Consider the following 21,329-nt stretch of genomic DNA (forward strand, 5'->3'; position numbering starts at 1 on the left):
CACACTCACACAGGCGTCAGTGGCAAGAATGACTGCTGACTATCAGCAAAAGTCCACATGGCTATTTATTCTTGTTAAGAACTGCTTACTTATGCCCATTATTCACTGACAAGGGGCCCATTTGAAACTGTTCCATATGTTTCCACTATTCTCCATTTGTTTATCTAAGAATCACAAATGAACATATTTAAGTAAACCTGAGAAATTTCCGTCTTCCATTTGAGCTTCTGTTGACCATATTTGATGTGCTGTGTGCGTGCATTGATCTCTTTATTAGATTAGATTAGATTAGATTCAACTTTATTGTCATTGCACATGTAAGGTACAGGGCAACGAAATGCAGTTAGCATCTAACCAGAAGTGCAATAAGCAGAGGTACAGGATATACAGTGCCTACAATATGTTACATATGTACAGAAATATACAGATAAGGCAGTAGTACTATGGACATAATTTACAAGTTTTTAAATACTATCAGTGTGATATACAGATGGGTGATATGAACATACTATACAGATGGGTTGTGCAGTAAATGTATGTACACTATGAGCAAAAACTATGAAAATAATTACAAATGGATATGGATAAGCTAGAAATTAAGATATATAAACACTAGTGCAATGAACATTGAAAGTGCATAGAAATAAAATTTACAGTACATAGTACTCAGTGTAGATTGGTTGTTTTTTTGTTTTGTTTTTTAATTTTTATGATTTCAATTTAATGATGGGGAGGGGTGAAGAGTTTGTAGTGGTGTGTGAGGGGGGTGTCATTGGGCAGAGTTTAGTAGGGAAACAGCTGTAGGGAAAAAGCTGTTCCTGAGTCTGCTTGTCCTTGTTCGGAGGCTCCTGAAGCGCCTCCCAGAGGGCAGTAAGTTAAACAGTCTATGGTCAGGGTGAGAGGAGTCCTTAAGAATGCCGCGAGCTCGACGTAAACAGCGTTTTTCTGGACGTCCTCAATGGCAGGGAGTGGTGTCCCTGTGATGCGTTGGGCGGTTTTCACCACCCTCTGTAGTGCCTTGCGGTCAGCAGCTGAGCAGTTCCCGTACCAGACTGTGATGCAGTTGGTCAGGATGCTTTCAATTGCACACCGGTAGAAGTTCCGCTGGATGATTGGAGACAGGTGGTTCTTCTTCAGTGTCCTAAGGAAGAAGAGGCGTTGATGAGCCTTCTTGACTAGGCTGGATGTGTTGGTGGTCCAGGTCAGGTCCTCCGAGATGTGGGTTCCCAGGAACTTGAAGCTGGAGACACGTTCAACAACCATCCCGTTAATGTGGATGGGGTCATGCGTTCCACTTTTCTTCTTCCTGAAGTCCACAATGAGTTCCTTTGTCTTGCTGGTGTTGAGGAGCAGGCTATTGTCTATTGTGAGCAGGCTATTGCTTATGTGAATAAAAGTCTAAATGAAATCTGATCATTATATAAAGCTATATGTTTCTTCAGAACACTTGGATTGAATTACTCAATTCATATGAATTTCTTTAACAATGTCTTTATGAATTGTTTAAAACATCAAAGTTCTGAAGGAATGAACTTCCAGTGGAGGGACTTAAAGGGATAGTTCACCCAAAAATGAAAATTCTGTCATCATTTACTCACCCTAAAGAAAATCCAAACCTGTATGAATTTCTTTGTTCTGCCAACCACAAAGGAAGATGTATTGAAGAAAGTTTGTAACTAGGCTGTTTTGGGGCACCATTGACTTCCATAGTAGAAAAAAAAAAATACTATGGGAGTCAATGGTGCCCCAGAACTGCTCTGTTTCCCAGATTCTTCAGAATATCTTCCTTTGTGTTCAGCAAAACAAAGACATTCATACAGGTTTGGAACTATTTGAGGGTGAGTAAATGATGACAGCATTTTCAATTTTGGGTGAACTATCCCTTTAAATGTCTTAGGATTCATTAAAAATATGTTACAGGTTTGAGAGTAAGCAAATGATGACGGATTTTTATTTATTTTTATTTTTTGAGTGAACTAACCCTTTAAACCTGCTGGTGTCAAACCACGAAACACTAACATAATAGTCCTCATAAGTACAGGTTTCTGAAAAATAACTTGGTCTGGCCAGATTGACACAAAACAAAACCTGGGCACTCTACAGGATGCAGAAAAGACATGCATGTTCAGTTGATCTTGTTGATATGCATGTCATTTGCACAGTGGCTTCGGGCAGTTTCTTTCTGTTGTCCCCTGTTAGGATCTAAAATCACTTTATTTTATTCAAGATTATTTAATTAAATGTCATGTTAGAATTGATTGAAACCAGTTTTATTTGTTTGATATTAAATAACTACTGGCATCTTGTGATGGCATGAAGAAGCTATTATGAGAGTTTTCAGATCTTTCTGCTCCACCACGCACCTGAACGATTTAGGTGGAAAAGTGGTATTAAACAGAATGTCTGAGTGTAAAGGGACCAACCACATGCTGTGTTTTTATGTGACGTTTAAGGCTAAGTAAATCTGATATCTGCTATAGGCCTGAGGACAAAGCAGAATATACTTGTGTGATATTGATGTATTGTATCTGATGTGCAGTTTCTCGGAGGAACGTGATGAGGCGGTTGAAGCGGTTGGGTTGGATCACAAGAATAACATGGAGAGTGTGAAGAGAGAGCACAGAATGGAGATCCAGACCATAATATCAGACTTCAGCACCGCCCAAACACGACTACAGGCCCGCATAGTTGCCTTGGAAACAGAGTACCTACTCCTCCCACATCAATAATGCAAAATGCAAACCACACATACATACAGAATTAACCCAAGCAAGACAATATATGGCAATGGCTTGTGACTAGGATTTCCTTCAGATTGAACTGAAGCGAGTTAAAATTCATTGCATGCTAATTTATGAAATATATTGGCTAATTTAATAGTAACCGTTGCTATAAAAATGCAGTAATTACAGGTCCGTTTATCACATTTTACTATATTTTACCACTGCCTACCATTTTACTGCATCAAATAACAGACTCATAATTACTAAAAAAGTTGTACAATAACTTACACAAAATACAGTACTAATACACATACAAGGTTCTGTTAAAATTATTAATATTATCTATATTAGAATGTCATGTTATACAAGTAAAAGTTTGACAGTGTTTTAGTGCCATATTAGAATAAGAAAATAAAATTTGAAGAATCAAAATCAAAACATTTAGAAAATAAAGACTTTTTGTAAATAAAACTGTAATATTTTTTTTTAAATTAAAATGACAATAATAAAGACGTAATATTATGTAATAATTAAAGAATGCTACACCTTTATTCGTGTCTATTCTAGTCTAATTGTGAGATTATTATCTCATTTTGACTTTTTGTTTTCTTTCTTTTCTTTACTAAAACAGTTCAAGGGATATATTAAAATTTCTTAAAGGGATAGTTCACCCAAAATTTTTAATTCTGTCATCATTTACTCACCCTCAAGTAGTTCCAAACCTTTATGTCTTTGTTCTGCTGAACATAAAGAAAGATATTCTGAAGAATCTGGGAAACAGAGCAGTTCTGGGGCACCATTGACTTCCATTGTGTTTTTTTTTCCCCCTACTATGGAAGTCAATGGTGCCCCAAAACAGTCTGGTTACAAACTTTCTTCAAAATATCTTCCTTTGTGTTCGGCAGAACAAAGATATTCATACAGGTTTGGAACTACTTGAGTAAATGATGACAGAATTTGCCTTTTTGGGTGAACTATCCCTTTAATGTTGCATTTAATTAATATCTGTGTGCCTGCTTTGTGTGCTTGTATTTTATGTTTGTAGGTTGAGAGAAAGGGAAGAAAGGGGAAAGAGGAGAGTAGAAGACCTGCACACAATTGCTAAACTACAGGACAAGCTCATCGAGAGAGACCAACTCATCAAAAGTCTAGTGGTTAGACACACACATACACAGACAAGTACGAGACACAGGATTCTAGTACCGTTCTGTCTCATCACATAATTTATTTTTCTATTTCAGGAGGACCTCCACCAGCTATCCCAGCATCCAACTCTGTGCAGCAATGAAATATTGAAGCCTCATGACTCTAGGACACAAGCAGGGACCCTCACACCTACTATGAAGGTAGCACAAATTCACACTTTTTCAAATCCAATTCCATTCATCTAGTATCATACAATAATTGAAAGAACATGTTTATTGAAGCTTGAGCTTAATCTGTTGTAATCTGCCTTGTGTTTATAGAAAAAAGGGGTTGAGGAAACTAGCATCCCAAACCTCTGCTCATATGATGGGGGGTCACCTAAGGCCAAATGCTCACCAGTTATGGAGCGTGGATTGGCCAGTCTGGAACAGAGCGGACGAGGGACCACCCTAACAAGGACACACACACCCACCTCCCCTCATTCTGAACACAGAGCCTCTATCAGACAGAGCCGCCCACCTTCACAAGAGGTGCGACATCAGCCGCAGTTTAAAATCAACTACAACCAGCACATCAGGTAATCACCCACATAACAGCCAATCCTGAAATCTCCTGAAAACATTTTTTTTTCTTTTTGAGGTAGATAAATACAAATCTCAGTGTATGGCCTATATTCATGTGAAGAATTAATAATACAAAATTACTAGTGCTGTCAAACGATTAATCGCATCCAAAATAAAAGTTGTTTACATAATATATGAGTGTTTACTGTGTATATATATTATGTATATATAAATACAAACACATGCATGTATAGAAGAAAAATGTTTATATATTAAATATATTTATATAGAATATAATAAATATATAAATGCATATACATGTAAATATTTTCAAAATACATACTGAATGTGTGTTTTTATATATACATAATAAGTACAGTACATACATTATGCAACAAAAACTTATTTTGAATGCAATTAATCATTTGGCAGCACTAAAAATTACATATTTTTCATTGATTACATGCTTTCACCCAAAGAAACTTAAAAATTATTTGTATGTGGTGCCTTTTCTACTCCGAGATAATCTCATATTGTAAAACATGGTCTGAAATTGCTTACAAAAGTATATTTAAATGTGACAAACAACATCCTAATAACTATTTTAAACTAGTGTTATTAACTCAAACTATTAAAACAAAAATTCTTAACTGAAATATGAGAAAATCACATAACATTACTTAAATTTAAACTAAAATTAAAAATGAAATAAAATGCAAATATATATGAAAATACATGCAAATATAAAAGCTAATTTGAAATATTATGAAATGGTATAACATTAAATAATACTACAATAGCACTCTTCAAAACTAGCCCGAAGGCCAATAAAATATCCTTTTTACCTTCTATCTGATATACAATACTTTTTTTTTTTTTTTTGTATAATCCAAGTAGCAGCACTGGACATTTGTAAAGCAAACAAAAACCTTCCCAAAGGTAAAAAAAAAAAAAAAAAAAAAAAGTCTAAAATAGTTGGATGACCAACTATATTTACCAAAATGTGCATACACATCACAGCATACACTACAGTTGGAAGAAGCTGGCACCTGAAGCCTTGCACGTTAAAGTTAAAAATTGTTCTGCCCTCTTTTACATAAAAAATTTGGTGCATACATTCTAACCTTGATATAAAAAAAAAATCCATATTAGACATGTTTTGTTAACTACCTATTCAGCTGCTTGAGCTCAAAGTCTTTTAAACACAATAAAAAACCTTTTCCTGATTTAGTGTTAAAAAATCCTTAACTTCCTTAAAATCCTTCCTTAACTTTTTCTCTTTCTCTCAAGATGTCATATTTACATTTCCTGCTCTCATTTATCTTATACTTTTGTTCCAGGGCTCCAGCTGAACAGAGGGTTATTGAAACCGGGCCTGATGGACAAGACCCTCAAAAACAGGAGTGGTTCACCAAATACTTCTCTTTCTGAGATTCCACAAACCTTGTCCATATCTGTGTCCCAACATTTTGAGAACAAGCTCACCAAAGTCTCCTTTTTCTGCATAATTACACTCAACTGCAAGCTAACACCAAATAAGCTTTTCTACAGGATGCATCTCACTTTTATCCTGTTGATCGAACAGCAGCACACAGGCCCAATGTCTTAAAATGTTACAAAAATGAAGAGATTATGCATTGAACCATGAAGAATTCAGAGTGATAAAGGACAACATAGAGTGGTTGGGCATATCAATGAGCAAAAAGAAGAGAATGTTCCTGTGCCGAGGCTTCCTCCATCGATGTTGTGGTCTATCCTTGCACATTATGCTTCCAGCACAAGGATGATCAAACAAGGTCTAAAAAAACCTGAACAGGTCTGCAGCAAATCCAACATGGACAATTATTAATTTATAAAAATGAACTGCCAAGTCTGGATTGCTGGAAATGTGGTGTGGAATGCTGAGACTTTTCTTAATAAACAAAATGAGAACGCAAGAACAGCTGGTTTTGCCAAACTATGCCAAAACTGTATCTCAAGATAATTAATGTATATCAATAAATTGCATATTTTTGTTTTTTAAATTGCATGATTGCACATTTTCTTTATTTGTTTGAATATCTTTTTACAGAACATCAGAATATTGTACTTGCTCTGGACTGGTCATTCAAAATATACAGGTCTATCTATTGTGTTAATTAAAACAAACCTTTCACTGAAATAATTTGCAGTTCATAAGAGCTTCTGTAGCTGATGGATAATTGAGTATCTCTGACTGGAAAGATTTGAGGGCACTCTTCAGTGTCCTCTGCTGGTTGCTCTGGGCTTTGCTCTTGTATTTCATGCTCAACAGTTTATCAGCCAGATAGTGCAGCCACAACACGTTGGAATGAGGATTATAGGTGGACCAGCAGTTACTGAGACAGATAAAAACAACAAGAATCAATCATTCAATGGTTTAGAATGAAATCATTTTAAATAAGTTTTGTCTAAGGCTAAAGCACATACTTGTTTTCTTTCTTCATTAGACGGTAGATTTCAAACTGATAATCTCCCTGACCCATAAACAACTCCTCATCATTAGATATATCACATGACACCGTCAGTCCATCTAAAAGAGAGAGACAAACAACATGATTTCAAAATGTAATTTTTCCTATTCATTTGTATCCGGCTGTACAAATTTGTTCATGTCTTCCCAAAATTATATTTTTCAATTTTTATCAAAACATTTCAATATACTTAAAAAAAAAAAAAAAGTATGACTTTTATAGAAAAACATTAAATAAAAGTAACATTAATGTAAACAAAACATGTCTGGTAACAGGGTTGCAAATTTAGCCTAAATATAATTATCTTAAAAGTATAACTGTCAATTTTCAACCAGCTTTGTATTGTTACGGTCAGTAATGTATGTAAATGAACAATTTGTACTCTTTCTCCATAATACTTATGCTACAAAGCGATGCAAATCTGCAGACTTGTCCTTAAACAGCTACCTAGTTTGGGACCAAATATTGATTTTTAGTTAATTTATGAAAAATCTGCAAATTAGCATTTGTAAAAGCCGAAAGAAAATTAAAGTTTGCTATAATAAATTCTACAGACTGTCAAAATTATTTTGCTGCATGATTTTAATTGTTAGATGCAGTGCATAAAGTCAAGGAAGGTATCTGAATTCAGGCATTTTATGAGTAAAAATAGAATAAAAGAATTCGCCATTTTATGATTGAGGCTAGGAAGACATTCAAAATTAAGTTCATATAGGTTAACATATACATCTATATATAATAGTTAATTTGTGACTTTGAAAACAAGTCACGAGGACAAACTATTTGCACTAAAGAGAGTAAGAGAAAGTTTTGTCTTAGACTGACCGATCTCCAGGCGTGAGAGTGAGTAGTCGATAACGTTGACGTGAACCCCTCGTGTCTCTATGGAGTGCACTGTTCCATTCAGAATGAACTCATTGTGCTTGTGCTTAATATTCTTCACCAGGATGTTTCCCCAATGAAGATCTCTGAAACATCAGCACACAACATTTACATCAGTTTACACAGAAAATGTTTTATGCACAACATGGTACATTTATAATGAAACATAAATTTCAGCTTTAAACATGTTACCTGTGTTCAAAGCACAGCGCTTGCTCAGCTACAGCCAAAGCTGCAGTGACTTGATGTAGAACACTCTTGGCCTGGACCATGGAAGATAGCTGCAATGGTACACACAAACATACTTTTAAGTTGTCATAAGGATACACTATAGTTGAAAGTATATGGATACCCCACTTCTAATTAACAGGTTTAGCTATTACAATGATTTTTAAAGGAATAGTTCACCCAAAAATTGGGATTTATTTTTCATTAATTACTCATCCTCATGTAGTTCCAAACAGTAAGACATTTCATTTGTGTTTCGATGATGAACTTATTTGTAATCAAACCTGATATTCCATCAAAATCCCATTCCACAAAATTTATGCCTAATCCATATGAATCAATCAGTTTAATCCAAGTCTTCTAAAGAGACACAATGACTTTAATTAAGAAACAGAAATCGATTTAATTAAGGTTGTTATTCACAGACTGTATAAACACTCATCAATGCACAAAACTTGGCACAGAACCCCCCCCCCTTTAAACCATACAATGACAAAAGCATCAGTTGGATGATGGGGCCTGAATTCACCTCAAAGGTGTTCAGTGGAGTTCAGTCATCACAGAAATTAATGGAATAGCGCAACTTGTATAAAGAACCAATAAAACAAAACTCGTGTGTGTGTGTGCAAGGTACCTTTCCATTAATGTTCTCTAGATCACTCCCTCCAAACTCAAACTCCAGGATTAAAAACAGCTGCTCGTCATCAAAGAAATCTATGACAACAGAATGAATACATTAATGGGGCTATGTATTTTTTCAAAAACGCTTTAGAAAACAGGTCGGGGCTGAGTACCAAAACAAACTTGTAGCCAGTCAGCAGTAAGGGGCGTGTCTACTCATGATGTGGGGAAGAGAGAGCGCGCTCAGTGCACATGACGGACATTAGCCGAGCGACGACAGAAAGATAGAGATGATGGATAAAAAACAAGAGGAAAACGTCTGCGGAACAAAAGAAGGCTTACACTGTGTCTACACCGGACACGACAGTTGTCGTGTTGCGCCAGCTAAAGTCTGTCTACACTGGACACGACAAAGCGACCGTTGAAAATCATTTGAAATGTGTGTCAATACGTCTTAAATAGAACACGGCAGCAGTTTACTGCCGTGATCCAGTGTCGAAAGCTTCACTGATTATAATGAGTTCTACAGTATTTTGTTGCGCCACGCCGCTCGCGTCCGGTGTTATGATAAGGCAAAAAGTAGGACCCGTGTAAATATCGGATCAGCTTTCCAACGCTGGAGAGAAAGCATGCGATCAGACGCTGAGGTTACTTTGTTTCTTCTCGATAGGTGAGTAACATTGGTTTTGCTTTGTTTCACAGAAATAATTGTTGCCTGGGTTCCGTAACATTACGTATGTGTGGGGCGGAGCTATCAAAATAGGGGCTAGACCCTTTTGGGGTAGGGACGTGTTCGTTTTGGTGATTTCAAATATCAACATTGGCTACCAGAAATCACTTACCCCACCTTTAATAGACATTAAATGTCACAATACAATTAAACAGTGTACAAACGGTTTATACTTTTAGCTTACCAGGTCTGTCATTCTCAGATCCCTTCTGGCGGTCAAACTTGTCCCAGGCTTTGAGCAGAGCTTCCGGATAGCATCCACGAACACAATGTAGACTAAAAAGTAAAGGAATAGTTTACTCAAAAAAAAAAAAAAAAAACCTACTTTTCAAAACAAAATCACCTTCTTCGTGTGTTTTTCATTCTTATAACTATAACACACACACTTCTTTCACCTCACTTTACACTCAAATTAGCGAAGAAAAAAAAGCTGCATACTTGTTGAGCCCAATGAAACCGTCTGTCTTGTTAAACTCCTTTGTGTTAAGACTGCTCAGCTCTCTGTAGGGACATTGAAGATGTGTTTGAATATTTACACACCATTACATTCAAATGTACAATAGATTTGCTGAGTAATGCCAGACTTCCTACTTGGAAATGATGATTTCATGGAGGATTTCGCCAAATGTTTTCTGGTGTTCACCATTGACCTGCTGACTGCCTTCTACTGGGATGATCTATAGAAGTTACATTTAAACATCACTTTTGTAAGTTTAAGAAATAATAACAATACCAAACTTTTAAACTTCACCAAACAAATGACCAAACTTCTATTCCTACATATATAGATGTACATATAAGTTCACAATATATTTCAATTACTTCATGTTTACATTAAATCACCCTGTGATATGTCAGACAGTAGTTGGTACTCTTTTACAATAAAACCATGTGTGATTAAATTGTGCACATACTTTGAGAGCAACAGTCTCGTTGGACTCATTTATGGTTGAGAAGACCTCTCCAAACGTCCCTTCACCGATCTTGTTGCAGTGTTTCATGCGAGCTGGAGGGATACAGTCACTGAAGGAAAGTGGGCTGCTCTGCTGACATTCCTGATACACTTTTTCTGCATCACTTATATCTTCGTCATATGAAATCTGAACCACAGACAAAGGAGGACCGTGAAAAAACAAAAACAAGAGAATAGAGACAAAAGAAATCAGTGAGTGAGTGAGTATACTCACTCTGAAAAAAAAAGTAAAAAAAAAAAAACAACAACAATGTTCTATTATATGTTATACCATATTACAGTAACATTTTACTGTAGACATTACATTAACTTATTTTTCATAGATATATTGTATGCGTTTTGTGTGTTTGAGTATACATAAAATTACTCTCTTTCCCCCCTCCCCCCGTCTTAGTCCCATCAATACAGGAAAGTTTATAAGTCTTAGGGATACAGTTTTTTTTTTTTTTACATAATTGTTCATTAGTTTTGAAGAATGAACACAAATCTCTTTATATTTTTACCATGGGGGTGTTCATGGTGGACCGGAGCATGCGTGAAGGTGTTAATCTGGATGGTGTGCAGACAGGGGAACCAAACAGGTCTAGACAGTTTTCAGCTGGAAACCTGGAGCCTGGGGACTTCAAATGAGACTGAACCAAGCGTCGAGGGGTGGGAAATGCTGTGGTACACACACACAAACATTCAGCAATTTATACATAACGGGTGCTTTTAGGAAAAGTGATGAGCACTTAAGGCCATTTTACACACGTTCAAGTTCTCAAAGGGAGAGAGGTATTTAAACAAAGGTGGCACTGAAAGCTTTCCGCCAATCATGTACCATGTAAAATGCCCATTTAGCTCTTAAATATGCACACTTTGGGTAGTTTGGTGTATGAATCAAAGACTGGCTTTATCTAGCCTGCTGTAAACACATACCAGTTTTCTTCTTATGTAGGGACAGTGCTGCCTTTAGTCGGCTCCAGGAGTGTGTTGTGAGTGTGTCAGGAGTGAAGTTGGCCAGGATGGAAGACAGATTCATTTGCTCCATTCTGAGAGGTGTCACAGCCAGACCAATCCCACTGGTGCCCTGCAGCCAGCCGCATGTTGATTCCTGCATGAACGTACAGAAAAAAGACCAAGCAGATGAAAAACTTGGGTAAAATCAATTTTTTTTTCTACAAATCAGTGGCACTTTTCCTATATCTGAAAAATAACATCCTTCAGCCAAAGACCCACTTTTAGGTTTCATTTACTAAACACAGACTAACAATGTCCAAAAGGGGCTGTAAGTGCACATCCAATCTTCTATAATGACTTTACATTCTACAAGCCTATACTGAAAAAAAAAAAATTATATATATTATCTCTACGAGATGAAGCATATTGCTAGGTTGTCAGATGTTGGTCTGGGATAATAAAAAATAATAATAATAAAATTTTGCTTCTAGTGGGACCTTAACAATAATGTTTATTAAAAAAATGTAATTACTCATTCCCTTTTAAGTTGACAAACATTGGAAAACTAAAAATTTTAAATGGAACTGTCAGTTTAACATGTTAATTTACTGTGACAAACATATTTAACAAAACAATAATTCAAAATAATGTTAATAATAATACATCATGGCCCTTGACCCATGCATACATTACACAGATATTTTAAATAAGCAATTCCCAAACTAATTGTAGAAATGTGTAGGAATGTTTTAAGAGTGAACGGTTACATCATACAAACTCAATTATAAAATGTAAAAAACAAAACATAAATCATTTTCATTTACTTGTAAAAGAATTGAATGCATTCTTGACAATGATAACTGACCCCTGCATAAGTATCTGCTCCAGCAGACAACATGCTGCCACAGGAACTGTAGTCTCCTGATACAGCCTTTGTTCGCCCTTCCTTTTTCTTGCGCTTTCCATTGAATTCTCCAGTACCCCTCTTTGACCAGCGGCTGACATTAAGTCCACTAACGCAAACTTTACGACCGGTGCCAGAACCAGCAACTGTGCGTTCTTTAGGCACAGCAGGTGGTCGTGTTTTGCTATGAGCTGCAGAGGCAGGTGGAGAGACTGGAGGTAGTTGGAATGATGCAGACAAGTGTTGAATAACTGCTTCAGCATTATGGGGAGTCCTATTATTTATTGGAGTGTTTAGGATAATGTTCCCGGTCTCCTTAAAAGGTGGAGAGGTGGCACTTTCCCTGTGGCACGTGTATGGGGACTCAGTACAGGGTGCTTTTGTTGGCCCCTGGTGGACAGAAGGATATGCACCCAAGTCAAGACGTGGAATGCGGACAACAAGGGAAGATAATAGACATTCTGCTTTAAGATGCTCAATGAGGGACTGGTTTGAGCAAACTGCTCCAGGAAAAGGGGAAGTGGAAAGAGAACTGGAGGAGATATAGATTGATGATTTGGATATTGAAGAGAAGCTGGATGATACGGTTACATAGGTTTTGCTGTTCTGAGTGGTTGCTGCCACAGAGGACTCCAAACAAACTGAGGCAATCTTCTCTACCCCTTTCCTGCTGCAGCTTTGCACCATGTCTGAGCCATCTGTTTTTTTGAGCTTTATGATTACATCCACTGTGCGACACCTACATATCAGACAAAACAGACAACACTTAATTAAAACATTTCATTAAAATAAAAACATTTGACAGTTTTAAACTATGAGTCAAAGGCTTGAACATATATTCTCATTCTGTATTGATACAATTTTCCGCATTCAGAAAAATAATCAGAACATCAAAATAATGAAATGACAAAACAGACACTTTGCAGGGATTCCAGCATTTCACGAGGTGCACCCTGGGATACTTTTTAAGCAATATGTTTGCTGAACATTTGTAGGCTGCTATTCCCTCACTATCTGATCAAACTTCGCCATGTTAATGTTACTACAGTTGTTGTTTTGTAAATAAAGTTAATATTATAAATGAACTGCTCCATCAGTTCAGTTCATATACGAGTCACATTCACCCACACATTTTGAGTTTTAAGCACTGACTGAAAGTGGAATTCTAATTACAGTACAAAATAATGGGATAGGATTTGTCCATACAATAAAAGTGAACTACTCTAAAACAACAGGAAATCATGTAGTGTATGATGGTAACAGACTCAGATTTTTAGCTTCAGACTTTGATTCCATCCAGTCGGAGAATATCAAACATGTTTGATATTTTGAGACTATTTTAGAACACACATTATTTTCATGTTTGTCACGCATCTCCCAGCAACAAGACACACATTTCTGCATGCATTTGTTGTTATCGGAACAACTTTAAAGTCTAGTAGTGTGTGATCCTCAGTTGTTTAGTGTATGATGGCCAGGTTTTCCTCTGTGACTATTACAAAGTCGGTAAGTGTATGATGCCCAGTATTTTAAAATCTGTTCAGATTATAAAAGTCATGTAGTGTATTCCACCCTATAATTCAGTTATGAAACAACATGACAGTGATTAAACGATGACAGAACTTTCATTGTCAGTGAACTACCCCTTTAATTAAAAAAAATAAAAAGTTATAATTAATATATTTTGAATTTTTGCTATATGCTCCTCTAGAGATAAAAAAAAAAAAAAAAAACATTTTTGCATGTTTTCTCTATGAAAATAAATAACCATTACTCACCTCTCTTTTAGCTCATCTGTTAAAGATTTTAGGTGTGACTGTGGTGACCCACATCCAAATCTTGAGCTTGCCTGTGCAGATGTGGTCTCTGCACATCCTTCTTTTTCCTGATCCCACTCTCCTTCCCTAGCTCGTTCTTCCACAACTGCTTCCTTTTCTCCCTTCATCTGCTCCATCACTCTCTCTCCAGAAGAGACGCCTGGGTTTGGGAGCTGGTGACTTGTCTTCTCCTGTGCTGTGTGGTCACAAACTTTGACATTCTTCAAACTATGAAGGCTGTTGTTGTTTGTTGTAGGTTGGTGAATTTCATCAAAGCTGAGAGAAGAGATTTCACTGATGGAGGGCTCTGGTAAGTTTTGGAGCTGTCTGCAGACAAGGGAAGGGGTGCTTGATAGCAGGGGACGTTTACTTGGGAGCTGCTGGTCATCGCTATCATTGAAAGAGGCCAGAGCCACACGGTTCTGTGAGCTTTTGCGGTTCTTGAGAGCAGCGTGAATCTTTGAGTCATGTTTATCCATGTAGAATGGCCTTCTGCTTGCAACGCGCTTGTTTTTGGTGCATGAAGGGAGGAAATCATCTGAGGAATCTAACGTGCGGTGAAGAACAACAGACTAGGAGGAAAGGAAAAAAGTGGGAAAGACAAGAACCCTGGTTTAACGACAGTCCATCAAAATTTTCCCTCTTACATACAAAGTACCCCCAGCATTCTGCTACTTACGATCCTCTTAGTTCGGATAGGTGCCACTGGTCTTTTGCGATGTGTAACAAATCTGCCCAAATGAGGAGGGTTCAATACTTTCTTGGCACTACAGGGGTACAACACAACATTTCACTTATGCTGACTGAGTTATGTAACACTAGTGATTTTCAGATTTTTTACAAAATGTGTAACAAGCTTACCCAGCACATTCATCAGATGTTGTTTTTGGACGGACCACCTCCTTCATCATCAAGGCGTCATCCTCATTTTCACTGCTGCTGAAAACGATTAATTGTTTATTTCGTTTTGCCTTTGTTGTTTGAGCTGTTGTCCTCGCTGATGGTTTTGCATTTGCCTTTTTTCTGAAGAAACAAAGTCATACAGAACAGTGAAGAAAAAGATAATAGCTGTTCAGTCTACTGAGAATTTCTAATGGGTTTTAGAATCTTCAAATTATGAGCAAAATAAGATCTAGGGTTCATGTCATTGAAAGTTGACAGAAAAGTCTGCATTGAAATGATATATATTCTGTGTTGATAGGTCATCTGTTCTACACAATGTTGTTGAGTTGTTTTCCCACAGTCCTGACCTGGACAATACGGACGGCATGTAGTTTTCCTCATCACTATTTTTCTCCTTTATGGCATTCATGCCTTTGCTCTTTGCGGCGTGGGAGCCTGTTCCTCTTACTCTCCTTAGAACAGAGAAAGGAATGAGAAAAATGTAATGCATAATAACAGCTTGACTATAGAAAAGTTCAACCAGAGTTTGGTAATATAAAATGGCAATATTAATGAATAAATAAACAGGTGAGAGCATGTTTTACCGTTTCTTGGGATGTGTGATTTCTGATATGGACAGATCCGATGAGGGAGTGCTTGAAAAAGAGAAAGCTGCTTTCTTCAGGTCAGGGGAGAACCAAGGCTCCACCTTTCGCATTCTTTTACTGTACGTCTTGATAAACACCGGCCCATTTTTTCCTCTTGCATTCATCTTGGATCTTTACTACAAAGTAGAATTAAACCATTACTATATAAAAATGGAGAAACAATATAAACAACTTGTAGCTTAAACTAGAACATGTACTAGCCAAGGCAAGGTCTTGGGTAATCATGTAGTGACCAAAAAAAAAAAGCACAAATGTATTTCCTCTGCTAACGAATATATGTATGATGAATGTTAGTAACACTTTACAATAATGTTTACTTTGTTAATATTAGTTAACTTAAATTATTTAGCATGAACTAACAATCTATAATTCTTCTACAACATTTATTAATATTATTTCATTTTAATTTCAAGATTTGCTAACACATTTTAAGATCAAACAGGTGTCTGTTAACATTAATTAATGCATGAACATTTTTATTAGCCAACATTAACAAAGGTTAATAAAAGCTATAAAAATACATTACTCAATGTTAGTTCAGGTTAACAAATGAGACCTTATTGTACAGCGTCAGCATAATATTTTATAAACATTCCCCCTCCCAATCTCCGAAATAAATGCATTTTGAATTTCATTGCATTTCAGTCTATTACAATCTTTACAGATGGAGATGACCTAAAAATCATCATGTTTTAGTCTTATTGGAAATGTAGATTTTTCTAGAGATTTGTATAAACTGATCATTAATCCATGATCCCTTGAAACAGTTTGAGTACGAACACAAAAATGAAACACAAGCAGACAACTTGAACGAAACACTCGAGAACAGAGACATTTCACTGAGTTTTTAAATATACATATTTTTAAGGCAAATGCTTCTAGATCAGAACGGATCAAACGGGTTGTAGTTACTAAAAACGGACTTTCTAAATATAAATTATTTGAAATCATTTGAAAATAAGTAGAAATAATTCATTAATTCTTGACTGCATACATGCATAAACCTCTAACGTTATACAGGAAGCAACTGCACTACCCATAGTTTAAAAAACAAAAGCGTTATTATGTTGACAATTGCATTTACCTCAACAACTTATCAACATGTAGATCGCTTCTCAAGATTACTTAATAGCTGTATAAGCAAAAAATATGAAGTCTTCGATTACAGAACCAATGAACAATACAGAAGACCACGGCGATGAACCGCTTTACGTTCAAACCTGAGAACAGTTGCTGATTGGCTTTTTCTTCTTCGTGTGTAATGAAGGCTCGTTCCTTTGGAGCATTACTGCCACCTTCTGTACACTGTGGCTGTTTTCTTCTCCCCCAGTCTCCAGATCTAAGGCTGCAGGCAGCAGCCATCATCTAGCTCTGCGTGTTCAGCTCTATGTTATCAAATTAAAAAGTGCCTTAATTGCACATTAATGCACTGCTTAGTCCAGACTTTTAATCATGCAACAACAATCCATAAGACTTTTCATATAAGTCAGTAGGCCTACTACTGATATCATCACCATTAATGCCAAATCTTTATTTTTTTTATTTCAAGTTTAAAATAACAACAACAAAAAAAAATCCTGTAATTATAGTCCATTACTCATTTAATACATTAAATAGCTACATTAATAGTCATTCCTAGTGGGTGCCTTTTAGACATCATAACATTTAGAAACTAACCACATATTTTAAAATTACTTTTTGTGTAATGATAGAGAGATGTAAAACATCTGGAAAAAAAAAAATTAATTATTGTGGTCAAGCTCAGGCGAAGAAATTTAGGCATTTATAAATCAATGAATACAAATTGGAAGATCAAAAATGTCCAACCTGTTAGGAACAAATAAACAACAGTTTAAAAGATTTATGATTTTAATGAATGGACATTGTGTACATTATCTTAGAAAAGTCATTGTCCGTTTAATCAGGTAATAAATTATTTAAATGTATCCATCTTTTTTGTTCATTAGCCGCTATAGGTAAATAACGAGAAGAATAACAACGTGCCGTAAACGGTAAAACTGTTTGCACTACAAACCAGTGTGCTCATAATTAAGATAATACATTCAAATAATATGGTAAGACACATCAATTTTCAATTTCAAGCAGCAAAACGGTCTGTTTTGTACAGCTAAAAATAGCTAGACCCGGATGACACCGGAAGCTAAACCCATAGAATTTACAAATAGCCATGCCCATTTTTACAGCAAAAAAAAAATGTAAATGTATAAATTACTTTCTTGTCAGCACATTAGTTTATAATTGTTTTGTCGGTAGCACTTTATTTTACAGTACGTGTACTTCCCTGGTACATACATGGTAAATATATTGTACCTACAGGCAAATGAGTGGTAACACAAGGTACTTACCTGAAGTGTATGTGGTAACAAATAAGAAACACGGCTGTACTTAACAGTCCTACGTGCATGGTAATTAACTACATATTTACCATGTATACATTAGTAAGTACAGTAAAGTATCTAATTAGTTACCATGTACGGGCACTAAGTTACCTGTAAGTGATCGTTCTTACCCACACTTGTCTGTATGTATAAACTAATTACCATGCATGACTGTCAAGTACAGCCGTGTTTCTTATTTGTTACCATGTACATACACTTCAGGCAAGACTGCATCCGGACATCATTGAACGACCAAGGCAATGCAAGTATCGTACATTTAACTAAACGAAACGGAAGTTTGTATACTTGGTACTTTTAGTATATTTATAGTATAGTATATTTTTAAAGCTGTACTTTTACTTGTACTTAAATTCAAATTAAGCAAAATAATCTACTTCATTACTTTTAAATTATAGTTCATTACTGAGTACGCCCACGATTTGAATTGATATTCAAACCTTTGACGGCACTTCAGTAGCCAATAAAGATATCCGATCGTAAACGGACTAATAAAAGCCCTGATATCTGAACTGAGAAAAGCTGCCGCTGCGGTTTTGAAGAGCTGATCGGACAGTGAGAGAGCTACCGTAGGCCAATATACACCGATGCTGCATCTACTCTGCTCTCTCCTCTCCGACAGTGAGTTTGACGTTTGACACTCATCCGCCTGCTGTTAATTACAGAGTCTGTAATTGACAGAGTCCGCGCAGGATTGCAGGTATTCCGCATAATTTTAATCATTCCCGCCCAAATGTGGAGAGCGCTTTATTGTCAAGTCCAGGCCCGTCGCGACAAGGCAGGCAAACCAAGCAATTGCTTGGGGCCCCGAGCTGGCCTGGGGCCCCAAGACAACGACTGGTTAAGAATAAAATGCAGCGACAAACTGTGTGAGCGCCCCATTGATAGTGAATGCAGTAAAGTACAATGACACTGTTATCGGGATCCCCCTCAAGGGGGCCCCCCTCGCTGACAGCAGCCAGCCAACCACGCGATCTCTGCTGCCGGCAAAATACAAAACTTCCTCGGCAGTCATGAAGCGGAATTATGCTTCTCGAAGCCAAAAAAGAAAGAAGAGAAAGGAAGAGGAGGATAAGAAAAAACAAGACAGTGGTAAGTGATAAATTACACACATAAAATAGCTCTACTTGTCTTGTACAAATGGTGCAATTTTGCAGCAGGTAGGCTAGCAGAAATATGTTTATGTATGTTAGCTAAGCTAACGTTACCTGCCTGACAGCAAATGCTGCTTGTAACGAACAGTTAGAGCAACTTTTTTTTGAACGGACGGAATATGGTTACATACTGTAATATGTTTTTTAACGGGATAAGGAAGACGCAGATCTGTTCCAGAATCGCTGTTTATCATATTTAATGACATGACATTGCTATAGCTTTGTAATAGGTTTTGATGAAAGTGGCATAGCATGCTATACTAACTATTCCACTGTGATAAATAATCTATTTAGGAAAACCACACAATAAATTCTGTGCATCAAACATTAGCTTGGGATGTTTTTAAGCATTGGTAGTCGACTCACAGCACTACTAATAATTAGTAAACATTTAATTATAATTTCATTGTTTGTTAACAGTAAAAAGTTTATTTATATAGCACATTTCATACACAATGGCAATTCAAAGTGCTTTACATAGAAGAAATTAAAATAATAAAAAGAAATAAGAATAATTAAAACAGTTTAGAAAAATAAAATAAAATACAGTACAGTCGGACGAACAGCTGCACAGTGCTCATTCAGTAAATGCATAGCTAAAGACTAAAGATTAATTAACTGTCAATTTACCTTCTATTAATGATTGTTATTATTATAAAGTGTTACCATCTTTTCTTTCTCCCTCAAGGTGCTTTGCTTAAATTTCTCAGCCCTCAGGCTCTTCCTAAGGATACCTCCACTGATGAAGGTAGAGTGAATTTCTCTCACTGACCTGAGCTGAGCTGTTAAAAGTGACCTCTTTCAATATGCTAACAGTGAAATGGTAATTTCAGATTTTTTTTAATTATTATTTTCCCAGCTACACCATCAACTTCATCCTCAACATCAACAGATGCATCACTTCTCAGTGCTGATGTTTCCTCTTCAGCACAAGGTACCACAAGCTCTATAATTATAGCTGATATCCTGCACAGCCCAGAGTTTAAACTGATAAGTGTGTGCTGTCATATTGTTAGAAAAAAACAGTGCAAATCACTACTGAATTCCCATCAAACTGTGTAAATACTAGTCACTTTTGCCCATGGACATTTCAGAATTTTTATATAAAGTAGTGCCTGTCAAATTTCTAGGTGTCAGACACTCAGTGATGCATTCTGTACCTGAACAGATGGATTATATTAATAAAAAAAACATAATTTTTCCCCAGCTACACCGTCAATACACAGTCCTGACTGATAGTGTGCGCTGTCAAATTGTTAAAAAAGGACCAGTGCAAGTCACAAACATGTTTGAGAGAACTGAAAAATGTTAATGTGAGTATGTATGTGTGTGTGTTTTTAAGTATGTTGGATTTAGTTATTGTGCACTTTTTTAATGTATATTTGATTTTATGGTACAGTGGTGTTTTTTGCAAATGTTCAATTGTTGAAAATGTTCAAATTTTATGCACTTTATATGCAACAGCAGTATTTGCACTCTAAACATTTTTTTATTTATGCACAGTATATGCAACAGCAGTATTTGCACTGTAAACCTTTTTTATTTATATAAAGTGTGAGTGAATTTAAACTGTATGTGGTTCCTTTGCGTGCGTGCGTGCGTGCGGGGGGCCTCCATGTCCATTTTGCTTGGGGCCCCCAAATTCCTTCAAACGGCCCTGGTCAAGTCAAGTAAGTATTATTTGTATAGTGCTTTTAACAATGCAAATTGTGTCAAAGCAGCTTTACATCAACTTGATATAAAGCTGGGTGGCTTTATATCAGCTTTACAGTATTTAGATGGGGAAATAGTCTGTAGAAATAGTGTCATTCTCCTCTGGCCAGACAAAATAAGCAGTTTAAATCTAGGATAAAGCAGAGTCAGATTGTGCAAAGGACTCATCTGGTTCCTGTGGTCTTGTCCATCTATGAGACAGGGTTCTTCACTGGGTATCAGTCTCTGGGGCTCATGTCCTGTCTCCGCTGATTTTCAGGACTGTGGAGGTCATCTCTAGATGCTAGTGATGCGTGGATGAGCTAAAACATCACCCGAATCCACAGCTTCAAATAAATTATCCACCCGTCAACTGTCCGCACCTATATTTTTGTCTGATTTAGATAACCGCACCCGATCGTCACATTCACATTTTTATTAATATAATCCATTCAAGGTTCATACAGTCATGAAAAACCTGGAAAAGTCATGAAATTT

The 21,329-nt window shown here is 36.5% G+C and overlaps 2 protein-coding genes across 2 annotated transcripts in view; one reads left to right on the forward strand and one right to left on the reverse strand.

The window, feature by feature from the left end:
* The window catches only part of LOC306873199 (uncharacterized protein), a 29,258-nt gene extending 22,798 nt beyond the window's left edge, over positions 1-6,460 (forward strand). Inside the window, exons 15-19 of the mRNA XM_079422309.1 lie at positions 2,540-2,704; positions 3,769-3,877; positions 3,965-4,069; positions 4,190-4,446; positions 5,773-6,460. Coding sequence (XP_079278435.1) covers positions 2,540-2,704; positions 3,769-3,877; positions 3,965-4,069; positions 4,190-4,446; positions 5,773-5,863 — 727 coding nt within the window. The 3' untranslated portion in view covers positions 5,864-6,460. The remainder of the gene's footprint in view (positions 1-2,539; positions 2,705-3,768; positions 3,878-3,964; positions 4,070-4,189; positions 4,447-5,772) is intronic.
* On the reverse strand, positions 6,454-16,822 carry LOC306873200 (uncharacterized protein). The gene is made up of 18 exons (XM_079422310.1): positions 16,653-16,822; positions 15,506-15,684; positions 15,269-15,373; positions 14,880-15,041; positions 14,698-14,785; positions 13,980-14,590; positions 12,163-12,940; positions 11,277-11,451; positions 10,862-11,019; positions 10,300-10,485; positions 9,977-10,062; positions 9,824-9,886; positions 9,570-9,661; positions 8,669-8,748; positions 7,999-8,087; positions 7,750-7,892; positions 6,881-6,983; positions 6,454-6,789 (listed from the first exon to the last, which is right to left on the reverse strand). Exons 2-18 carry the CDS (start codon positions 15,670-15,672, stop codon positions 6,585-6,587), a joined length of 3,291 nt encoding a protein of 1,096 aa, XP_079278436.1. The 5' UTR covers positions 15,673-15,684; positions 16,653-16,822; the 3' UTR covers positions 6,454-6,584.
* Positions 16,823-21,329: the final 4,507 nt, after the last annotated feature.

Source organism: Barbus barbus, assembly GCF_936440315.1.
Source record: "Barbus barbus genome assembly, chromosome: 7".
NCBI classification, from domain to species: domain Eukaryota; kingdom Metazoa; phylum Chordata; class Actinopteri; order Cypriniformes; family Cyprinidae; genus Barbus; species Barbus barbus.

What these genes read in the sequence shown, in the direction of transcription:
- LOC306873200 (XM_079422310.1), bottom strand. Translation starts at nt 15,672, where the DNA reads ATGAATGCAAGAGGAAAAAATGGGCCGGTGTTTATCAAGACGTACAGT. An exon ending in GAGCAGATACTTATGCAGGG is followed by an intron (nt 11,452 to 12,162) that starts GTCAGTTATCAT and finishes ACGTTCATGCAG; the next exon opens with GAATCAACATGCGGCTGGCT. An exon ending in ATCTGAGAATGACAGACCTG is followed by an intron (nt 8,749 to 9,569) that starts GTAAGCTAAAAG and finishes CTGTTGTCATAG; the next exon opens with ATTTCTTTGATGACGAGCAG.